The sequence below is a fragment of the Arvicola amphibius genome, chromosome 1 (assembly GCF_903992535.2).
Source record: "Arvicola amphibius chromosome 1, mArvAmp1.2, whole genome shotgun sequence".
Classification (NCBI taxonomy): domain Eukaryota; kingdom Metazoa; phylum Chordata; class Mammalia; order Rodentia; family Cricetidae; genus Arvicola; species Arvicola amphibius.
In genome coordinates this window covers 11740231-11751522 of record NC_052047.1, presented here as the reverse complement: position 1 = coordinate 11751522, position 11292 = coordinate 11740231, and the positions used below count along the sequence as shown (strand labels likewise).

Sequence of the window (11292 nt, the reverse complement as noted above, 5' to 3'; positions counted from 1 at the left end):
GCAGGGCCGCACAAAGTTTGCAGCCAGCGGCCCTGCACGGTCCAGCTCCCTGCGCGCTGCAGTGGCCCAGCCCGGCGTGTTCGCGGCGACCCCCTTGGACGACCGCTCGCCAACACACGGGGGGCGTGCCGAGAGAACTTTGAAAAGCTGCTGAGGAGGAACCTGCGCCTGCCTCTCGCCAGTCGGAAACCTCAGGAGGAACGGGTCTAGCCAGAGGGAATGCTGCGAGATCCCAGCAGCCGCTGACCCGCAACTTTCCAGCTAGACTTGGCGGCGGGCTGAGCTTTGCCTCATTCCTGCAGCCTCAGCTCCCGTAGGTGGCTGAACTGCTTGCTGGGGAGGCGGGTGAGCCTCGGGGCTGAGTGTTGCTCTCGGCGGCAACCTTCTCGGGTCTACCTCCCCCCCCCTCCTCCTCCAGCTCAGCTCTCGGCGGAGCAGCCCGCGTTTCCCCGTGTCTGCGCGTCCCGGCTCCCGGAGCCGCAGCCTGGGGTTTGGCCGAGAGCAGGTTCTTGGATGCTGAAGGCTGGGCTCCTCCTGCGAGAGCGCCGCGGCGGCGATGAGTGTCCTCAAAGCGTGGCTCGGGGTGGCCCTAGCGCTGGCGGAATTTGCAGTATTGCCTCACAGCGAAGGTAAGGTAAAAAGCGCGGTGCCGAGTGTGTGTTCCTTCGTGCAGTTTAAAACACGTTGCAGCCTTTCGAGTGTTGTGGGTTGGGTGGAAGTTTTCTGATTTGGGGCGAGAGGTGGACATGGAGTGGGTTTTCCTCTCTCCTGAAATCTTCACTGCTAGTTTCTCATGAGGTCAAATCACAGCCTGCTACGGCCTCCTCTCTGCTTTTTGGGGGTGGGTGGGGGTCCTCTTGATGTGACGTTTCTGAAAGTGGATCTTTCTTCCACTTCTATCCTAACCCCCGAAGGAGAAGCAACTACACGGAGCCTAGGTGAGGATTGCTCACTCCTGTGAAATCCTCAACCCAAACTCCATCCTTCTTTTTGCCCTCCTGACTCAATAAGTCTCCCCACTTAAAGACCATTTAGGATTTTACAAGTAGTGGGTTAGAGTATTTTGGCTGTAGACGATTCAGTTGTTCTTGAAATAAATCTTCCCCAGCACCGAGAGCACGAGGTTGCCTGCTTCTCCAGGAAAAAAAAAAAAACAGTGGTTGATAAGAGTATAGGCTCTTCTTTTCTCCCTGGGTTCTCATTGGGGGCTTCAACCCACTTCTTTAAGACTATGGTAGTGTATGCAATCTCGGATTAGATAATAAATCTGTTAGTAAATTTTTGAGGGTGGGTGGGTGACCTGCTGAATCTGGCGCCGCTGCTCCCCCACCCCCCGCAGACCCCACCCGCCGCCCCTCAGGCGCAGTGAGCTCTCACCTGCTCACAGCGGCGGAGACTGTGTCAGGGTTAGCATTTATGAAGGGGGAAGGGAGTGGCGGGGCTGGGAGGGGAGACGATTTCCATCCACGGCTGGGCTCTCCGTTTCCTCTCCCGGCTCCATTCATTATTCATCCAGCTGCAGGAAGAGTTCACCTGCCCAGTTGCAAATCATATAGGCGGTGTTGTGCACGTGGTGGGGAGTGGGGACGGCTGGAGGTCGCGGGAGGACAAAACCTCAGGTGGGCTTCCAGCCTCCAGAGCAGTGGCGCCTCTCGGCTAGCCTTGGGAATTCACGCGCAGACTGTCCCCACAGGTTAAGGCGCCACCTTCTCACATGTTCGTGGAAATTATATCAAAAGGGTACTGTTCCCAGGAAAAGCACGCCTGGAGGCTGGACAGCCCTTTTTAAACTGTGAGCAACCTGTTTTTTTTTTTTAAAGAATTGTATATGCATGTGTATGCATACTTATAAAAAAACTTGGAAAATTTAATTATAGTAATTAACCGAATGGGACAGTCAGCTCAGGTTCCCTAAACTTCAACTTAGGACTTAGAAAAATTACAGTTTCACCTGGTGGCAGTTTCTTATTTAAAAATTATATCTCAACAACACAGAAAACATGCTATCACTCCTGGATTGCTCACCAGGGGGCAGTTGGAACAATGCTGTTTCTCGGAAGCAAATCTCTTGAAATGACAAAAGCCATTATTATTAAGAGGCTGTGGGGTATGCTCTTTGGAGGATTGGTAGATGTAGCTGACAAAGTTTATGAACTGCCGAGTTGAATATGTGTGTCTCTGTGTGTGTGCGCGCACGCGTGTGCAGGTGTGTTAGCCCTCCAAGGATTCTAGGGGAACTTTTCATCCTATTTTTTAACCCACCTTCAGAGCAATCTGTATGAGCTCATAGATTAGATTGCAAGATGTCTGCAAGTTCACAGTCAACCCATGCTTAGCTCAGATGAGTGAACTCAGACATCTTGAGCACATTATTTCTTTGCACCATGCTAAGCATTTTACACACTTTAGCTCATATAATTTGATCATTTGTGTGATAATGGTTTCACACTCACAAGTCAGCAGTAGTCTTGGTAAGGCCTTTGCGTTGGGCCACTTAAAGCTTTCTTTTCCTTTAAAACTAAGAGACTGCCTCGAGGCACCTTTAATCCCTGCTCTGCAGAGGCAGAGGCAGGTGGATCTCCATGAGTTCCAGACCAGCCTGTTCTTCAGAGCAAGTTCCAGGGCAGCCAGGACTACACAGAGAAACACTGTCTTGAAAAACCAAAACCAACCAACCAAAACTAAAAAACAAAACCAAACCAAACAAAACCCAACCCACCCCAACCCAACCCAACCAAACCAAAATACCTAAGACGCTGAAATGGAAAACTTTGGTCCTTAGAGCTTTCCTCAAGTGATAATTGTGATACTGGCACAGTGAATGATTTTTAAAAACAGGCATCTATTGGCTGGGCGGTGATGACACACTAATCCCAGCACTCTGGAGGCAGAGGCAGGCAGATCTCTGTGAGTTCGAGGCCAGCCTGGTCTACAAGAGCTAGATCCAGGACAGGCTCCAAAGCTACAGAGAAACCCTGTCTCGAAAAACCAAAACCAACCAAACAAAACAAAACCAGGCATCAACATATACCTTGCTGGATGGGCCATATAGTCACAAATCGACCTGCCAGCTCATGGAAGAATTTATTGTTTCTCAGCCAACAACAGAGAATGCTTGTGCACTCCAGTTAATTCTTCCCACAGTTATACTTGTTATGGTGAGTCCTTCCTCACTGGCCTGTGATCTTAGGGCAGCTCTGGGAATTCCTGAGTCTCTAGGTTGGCGTAGTGAGTTCTCAAGCTCCAGTCAGAAGAGGGATTACCAAATAACATTCTTTTTAATTAACTTAAATAGATCAGCCTCCATGATTAAGTGACTGACCTTGAATGAACTCCTTAACTAAATGAGGAAGGTACTCTGTGGCGGTAGCTTTAAATATGTTTTCTAATTATAAATAAAGAGATCAAGAGTCAGGGCTATAGGTAGAGCTATAGATAGAGCTTTTGCTCAAGGCCCTGGTTCAATGCCCAACATGACAATAACAAAAAAAGAGGGTTTTCTGAGATTTTCAGTTTCTAAAATTTTATCTTAAGTATCAAGAGAAAGATGAATTTTTATAACCAAGTTGTTGGCAGTGTTATTGTACATGGCCTCAAGACTGCTAAATTGACAAACTGTGATTTGAAGGATTAATAACACCAAGAAGTCACAGGCGGCTTCAAACATGGCTGCTTCCCGCATCAAAGAAACTGCAACATCATTTTCTGGAGACTCATCTTGAGTTGTGCTCACATGCGGAAATTATGAGAGTTTAAACTAGACAGACAGTTGGCATGGAGTTGGGAAATACTGTTGGAGACCTGGCCCCTAGTTCATGTCCCAATACCAGGCCCCACCCGGTGACTTTAGCTAATCCCACAAGCTCCCTAGTAACAGATTACATTGTAAAGGACCATTTGATTGAGATTTTGTTCTATTTACAGGTGTATCAGCAGTTTTGATCCTGCGTTTGGCCAGAGAGTTCCTTTGATGAGGCATTTAGTGCTTAAGACTCAGTACTGGTCACGGACTGTGCTGGCTTCTTCACTGACACAAACAGCCTCCCTCTGTCTTTCATTCTGCAAACCCTTGTTGAGAGCTCTTATGTCCTCTTAGGTTTGGTGGGAGTTGGAAATTCTGACATCATAGGGAACCAGCCAAATAGCCCTTGTATGTAGAACGTACCTTCCAAGAAGTTTACATATCCTTAAGTTTATGATATTTGTAAAATGGCTGTAGTGCTCTGAGCACTTGTGGCCCTTCTCGGCTTTCTCAGGACTGAGATTTTACAGGCTCTCGGTGTTTGATACTGACTTTAACTCTGCAGCCTCTGGTTTTCATCACTCCTGTGAGTAGATATAGGTATATGATGTATCACCGCAGGTCCTTCTTTCTAATGTATTGCATTTCCATTCCCCTGTGGGATTAGATTTTGAGTATCACCTTCCCCATAGACATCCTGAAGTGGGGACACAGCCATCTAGATTCACTGTTATGGACTTGGGTGGCAACCTCACTCAATTTTACTCAGGCACAAGTAGTCATAAGACACTCTCCACCACAGGGCTCGGAAGAGGGGAGAGACCACCACATGGCAGAGCTGGAGCCTCATGCCAAATCGTCTCGTAGTCCAGAGGCAGTTGGCCTATTTCGGTTTTAGTGCCCTATTAATTGATCTGAATTCTAGCTGAGAGCAATCAGGGCATGAGTCATCCTGCCAGTCCAGAAATGATTCTATTTTAACAATTCTACTGCGTGCCCAGCCGTATGCCAAATTATAGCACAACATCAAGCATGAACATTTAAATGCCAACTTGTGGCTGCTTGATCGTAACGAGTCATCTTTTTGTGATACCCCTGCGTGCTGGCTCATTTTACCTCAACTTGAAACAATCTAGAGTTATCTGAAAGGAGGGAACGCCAACTGAGAAAATGCCTCCTAAGATCTGGCTGTAAGTCATTTTCTTAATTAGCAATCAATGAAGGAGGGCCCAGCCCATTGTGGGTGGTGCCACCTCTGGGCTGCTGGTCCTGGGTTCAATAAGAAAGCAGGCTGAGCAAGCCATGAAGAGTAAACCAGTAAGCAGCACCCTCCATGGCCTCTGCATCAGCTCCTGCCTCCAGGTTCCTGCCCTGTTTTGAGTTCCTGTCCTGACTTCCGTCAGTGATGGACTGTTATCTGGCAGAGTAAGCCAAGTAAACCCTTTCCTCCTCAAGATGCTTGGTTGTGGTGTTTCATCATGGCGCTAGTCACCCTGACTAGGGCATCCTGCTCTCCTAATCTGTAGATGGAGGAGCTGCGGGCCGGCTTCCCGCCACCTGGCTTCCAGCCACCGGTTAGCTTTACCCGAAATAATTACACAGAAACTGTACTCTTTTAAACACTGCCTGGCCCTTAGTTTCAGCCTCTTATTGGCTAATTAACCCATATTTAGTAATCCGTGTAGCACCACGAGGTGTGGCTTACCAGGAGAGAGCTTAACCTGCGTCCCTCTCGGAGAGAAGCATGGCGACTCTCTATGGCGACTGCCTGAAGTGTCTCCCCTCTCTTTCCCACAATTCTGTTCTGTCTACTCTGCCTACCTAATTTTCTGTCTCTTAAAGGGCCAAGGCAGTTTCTTTATTAATAAATGAAAGTAACACATAGACACTCCTCCATCACTAGTGACTCAAGGAAGCTGCATGACCCAAGCCCATCCCAGCCTGGGTGATAGCTCACAGAGTTGGGAACCTGGTGCACACTGCACGGTCTGCAAGCAGCTCAGCAGGTTGCAAAGTGTCCTTTCCAGGTGGCTCAGTTGAGTCCTTTTTAGGCAAATTCAGCTGGTTTTTCTTCTTCTAGGCAGTTTTTTTTTTTTTTTTTTTTTTTGCCTCTGCTTCTTTCAGGCTCCTTGGTGGGTCTCTGCTTCTCCTTTATAACTTGGCTTCTCTGGAAACGATTCAGAAGTCTTTACTCTTTATACGCTTAGTGGGGAGAATGGGACCGAGTGAATCTGTCAGCTTCAGGGACTTCCTGAAGCTATGTTGAGTTTACTTCCTGTCTTAAGAAGTGTCCCTTGCAGTATTTTACTTCTTCTTGGGCCATTCTGATGTTTCACCTTCCTGTAAGAATCCCGTTTAAGAATTTCCCTACAAGATGCAAAGTTTTCATCAAGGATGAAACTGGTACCCAAAGTCTGACACTTTGTGTCTGTTGGATTTACTTAATTGACTTAGTTACCAGCCACTATCTTTGTGGCTCATAGTTTTTAGATGGAAGCCTCTTAAAATTTTTTTAAAAACATTTATTTATTTATAATGTATGCAATATTCTATCTGTGTGTATGTCTGCAGGCCAGAGGAGGGCACCAGACCTCATTACAGATGGTTGTGAGCCACCATGTGGTTGCTGGGAATTGAACTCAGGACCTTTGGAAGAGCAGGCAATGCTCTTAACCTCTGAGCCATCTCTCCAGTCCCCTCTTAAAATTTTTTTATCTCAAAATCTCCCTAACAATATTAAGTTTTCTACAGGTGCCTCATAAAGGACTGTTATATTAAATTACTATGCTTTTCTTGTGCCAGGAGATGCACCCAGCACCCACTGCCAGAAAACATTCCAGCTTCATCTGGTGGTGGGTGTGCAGGCTGCCATAGTGTAGGAGAAATACGCTTGCTCTGGACGGCCTCGCCTGGCTTTGGGTGATGATGAATGTTTGATGGCACTGGGCGTCACACTGTAATGTTTTATTTTCTCCGGAGAGTAGAAATGAGGTTTTGGAAAGTGTGTTAATGGAGACTCATGCAGGCGGCTGCCTTCTAGGTAGCACTGTTCGTTTTAGGGAAGCCCTCAGAGGGCAAAGCTAATTTCTTTTGGAATTGCACATCGTGGAGTAACCCACATTGAGTTGTTTCGTTTTCTAATGATAGAATTTATCAGCTACATATTGTTTGACTTGGATCTGTCCCAGATGTTTGGCTTGAACAAGTATAAACGTAGGGCTATCCTCAAGGCTGCTGAGTGTTTTCCTGTGAGCCTATAGGGTCTATCCAGACTTCCGGAAATGGGCTTTGCAGTGGATCTTTGCTTAGTTCTCATGGTGCTGGATTTCTTTACAAGCCTTGGAAAGAATCTGCTTTTGTAAGACAACATGATGGGACCAGAACTAACATTGCAGTCACATACCCTGTAAAGATGTTTTGGCCAGTGGTGGCCAGCATGTGCACTGGCTCTGGAGGTTATGCTGCCTAGGCGTGTCTTGTGCTTTAGTTTGTGTCAATACCCTCTGTGATGGTCACATGACAATGACACTACCCAATGATGCACTTCTTGGAAAGTTGCCTTATATGATTGTATGGGAGAATGGTTTATTCTAAAGGGTAGATAGTGTCTTTTTCCCCCCTAAAAGTTGAAATTTATAAGATTATTTTAAAGGTTACATACAGTTGAAAACATCGTGATGTTCGTGATAAGTGCATATAATTTTGTCTGTCAAGTAAAAGAAAACCTGGATATGTCAAGATATTTAATTGTTTAGCCATTAAGAGATTAATAGTCTGAAAAAATGATTCAATTTTGTTAAATTGTACCTAAGTGGTGATTATCTCCTTTGTAATTTTAAAAACATCACTGTACGTTTTAAGCATCAGACATAAGTAAATGTGTGTTTAAATAACTTCGAAAGTGATTGTAGTCATGAAAACGAAAGGGGACCATTTGGGAAGAAAACGGGACGAGTGGGAGGAGGGAAGGCGAGAGAGGGTAGTAGGAGCGACTAGGATCAAGGCATGGAATGTGCACACGTGGAAATACCATCGTGAAACCCATTCTTTTGAATACTGAATATGGTGCTGATAAAATTTTAAAAGTGTATTGTTAGCCAGGCGGTGGTGGCACACGTCTTTCATCCCAGCACTTGGGTTGCTGAGACAGGCGGATCTCTGTGAGTTCGAGGCCAGCCTGATCTACAAGAGCTAGTTCCAGGACAGGCTCCAAAGCTACAGAGAGACCCTGTCTCGACCCCATCCCCAGTGTATTGTTTGTTAGGGAAACAGCTCAGTTGATGATAGTGTTTGTCGTGCCAACATGAGGACCCGAGTTCAATACCCTGGACCCATGACTGCAATCCGAGTGCTATGGAGGTGGAGTCAGTCACCCAGCCATGCCTGCTTGCAAGTCCCAGTTGGTGAGAGACCCTGTTTTAAAACACATGATAGAACGTACCCACGTAATGACAACTGCACCTGAGGGTGACCCGTGGCCTCCACATGCACACATGTGCATCGCATTGCACATACTTAAACACACACACACACACACAAATGATTCAAAAACTAAATTGTTGAGGTATATATTTCTTCCAGATACACATGATTGTTTAATATTTATACATACATATATCTCTGTCCTTATAACATATTATAGATTGAAATACTATCTTCAGGACAAAATTTCTTAGAAATAGCTGAGTTAAGATGAATTTTCCCTCAAGGTTTTATCTCAAGTTTTTCTTATTTGAATGTCAAGGACATAAGTCATCTCAGCAAATTTACCTATGGAGATCTTGCTTCCAAACCCAAGTGTAAACATTCAGCTCATTTCTTTTAAAGATTGTTAGTTCTGTGATTGACAGGAAAGGCAGGCCAGCTCTCTACTGAGAAGTTAGCCTTCTTAGGATCTGTGGGGATATGTCCTATAATAAACGTGTCCGTCCCTCCTTGGAAACTGACCATGTCCTGTCATGACATGCTTCCATTGTATTGAATCTGTGCGTGTTTCCACCGTGTGTGTCTCCACGTGTTTCTACCGTGTGTGTCTGCAAGTGTTTCTACCATGTGTGTCTGCAGGTGCTTCCACTATGTGTGTCTGCACGTGTTTCCACCGTGTGTGTCTGCACGTGTTTCTACCGTGTGTGTCTGCATGTGTTTCTACCGTGTGTGTCTGCAAGTGTTTCTACCGTGTGTGTCTGTGTGTGCTTCCTCTGTGTTTCCACCATGTTGTGTCTGCGTGTTTCCACCGTGTGTGTCTGCACGTGTTTCCGCCGTGTTGTGTCTGCACGTGTTTCCACCGTGTGTGTCTGCACGTGTTTCCGCCGTGTTGTGTCTGCACGTGTTTCTGCCGTGTGTGTCTGCACGTGTTTCCACCGTGTGTGTCTGCACGTGTTTCCGCCGTGTTGTGTCTGCGTGTTTCCACCGTGTGTGTCTGCACGTGTTTCTGCCGTGTGTGTCTGCACGTGTTTCCGCCGTGTGTGTCTGCACGTGTTTCTGCCGTGTGTGTCTGCATGTGTTTCCGTCGTGTTGTGTCTGCGTGTTTCCACCGTGTGTGTTTGCGTGTTTCCACCGTGTGTGTCTGCACGTGTTTCCGCCGTGTGTGTGTGTGTGCACGTGTTTCCGCCGTGTTGTGTCTGCGTGTTTCCACCGTGTGTGTTTGCGTGTTTCTACCGTGTGTGTCTGCACGTGTTTCCGCCGTGTGTGTGTGCACGTGTTTCCGCCGTGTTGTGTCTGCGTGTTTCCACCGTGTGTGTTTGCGTGTTTCTACCGTGTGTGTCTGCACGTGTTTCCGCCGTGTGTGTCTGCACTCTTGCTCTCTATTTGGTGTCTCAGTTGCTGTGAGGCTCGCTGGGAGTGTGCTGCTTGCTGCTTGCAGGTTAAAGGACACCTGTTGTGTTGTTCAGAAATCACCGGAGAATATGTGTATGCTGCTTAAAATTAGGAATGCGATTTCATATTGTTCTAAAACATAGATTCATTTTCTGTTGTGCTAGCTGTTCAGAATGTGAGCACCCCGAGTCAAATTCTCCCTTCTTCTGCATTTAGAACAGATTATCTTTTTCTTTTTTCATTTGGTATCTAATGACTGGAAAATACAAAGATGTATCGGTTCATAAGCAGCCCATCAAGGAAAAACAAGAGCGAGAAGAGTTTCAGAGGTCAGGGGCTTGGTAGGGGAGTGCTTTGCAAATAGCTTCCATCTGTGCTGCCCCACACCATGGCTTAACCTCCCCAGTGAAGAAAGTGCTAAATGAAAGGCGTGAAATAGGTGTCTTTGTGTTTATATAGTCTCCCAGCGAATGCCTATTATGTGGGCAGGCGGGAAAGAAGTTCAAAGACATAGAGGCAGCACCTTTCCTGAGGTGGTGAGGCAGAGGCACCATCTCTATCACGTTTACGGGTGGATATGGTTAGAAGCCTACAATCCCAGCTCTCAAGAAGCTGAGGCCAATGTGGGCTACATAGGGAAACCTTGTCTCGAAACAAACAAACCTAAAGCAATCAAGTAGACAGCAGCAACAAAGACAAATAGGATGCCCCAGGAAAGTATCAAGAATAATTTTGCACAAAATAATTCTGGCACGGAGGCCTATGAGTTCAGAGGAGAAGAATGGGACATAGTGCACTAACCCCCAAGAGACTAAACGCATCTCCAGAGGAACTGAAACTGAAAGAAACTTTGAGACGTGAAAATTACTATGGAATAAATTGGCTCCTTGAGTTGATCTGGAGAATTTATGTAGCAAAGAATGGAAGAATGGCTTAGATAGATAAATTCAGAGTGGATTATGGAAGCTTTTGTGACAGATAGATAATAACATGTATTTATACTGTGCCACTATACATGCATTTATTTTTATTAAAATATAGTCATATTACTTCCCTCCATTTCCTTTTCTTCCTCCACCAGTTCTCTGCACTCCCTCAAATTCCTGGTCTCTTCTTTTCTAATTATTGTTTTACACACACACACACACACACACACACACACACTCACACAAACTACTAAGCCTGCTCAGTGTTGCCTGCATGAACATGATTTCAGGACTGACCACTTGGTACTGGATAACCAACTTCTCCCTCCCCGAGGGAAGACTACCTCTCCTTCTCTGAGCATCCCTTTGATGCCTACAGCCCTTGTCAAACTCGTGTTAGTATGTCTGTTCATGTGTTCCTTGTTCAGATCTTTAGGCAGCCATATTGTTGAGGCTTAAAGACATTTCTTTGAAAATCCAAATAATATGCTTTAATTGTGCACTTTGTCACATGTCTGCAAGAGTCGTTGATCCGATGGAAGGTGTTATTTTCCCACGGTAAGAATGTCCAAGCCTTTAAAACGAACTAGTTATCTAGGTCTGATAGTGATGGAGTTAAGAAATAAGCATGCTGGGTAGTGACTATTGGTTTGTTATGCATTGTTTTGTAATTCTTGTTTTTTTTTCCCCTCCCACAGGTGCTTGTCTCTATCAGGGTTCCTTGCTTGCGGTAGGTCATTCTTAATCTATTTCATTTGGATTGAGTGAGATGCTTAACTGAGATGACTGAGTGAGGGGATTGTGTCA

General features: G+C 45.9%; 1 protein-coding gene across 1 annotated transcript in view; it reads left to right on the top strand.

Annotated features, from left to right (window-relative positions):
* Positions 1–556: 556 nt before the first annotated feature.
* Fras1 (Fraser extracellular matrix complex subunit 1) overlaps positions 557–11292 on the top strand; it is a 403170-nt gene continuing 392434 nt past the window's right edge. Inside the window, exons 1-2 of the mRNA XM_038339383.1 lie at positions 557–629; positions 11184–11215. Coding sequence (XP_038195311.1) covers positions 557–629; positions 11184–11215 — 105 coding nt within the window. The remainder of the gene's footprint in view (positions 630–11183; positions 11216–11292) is intronic.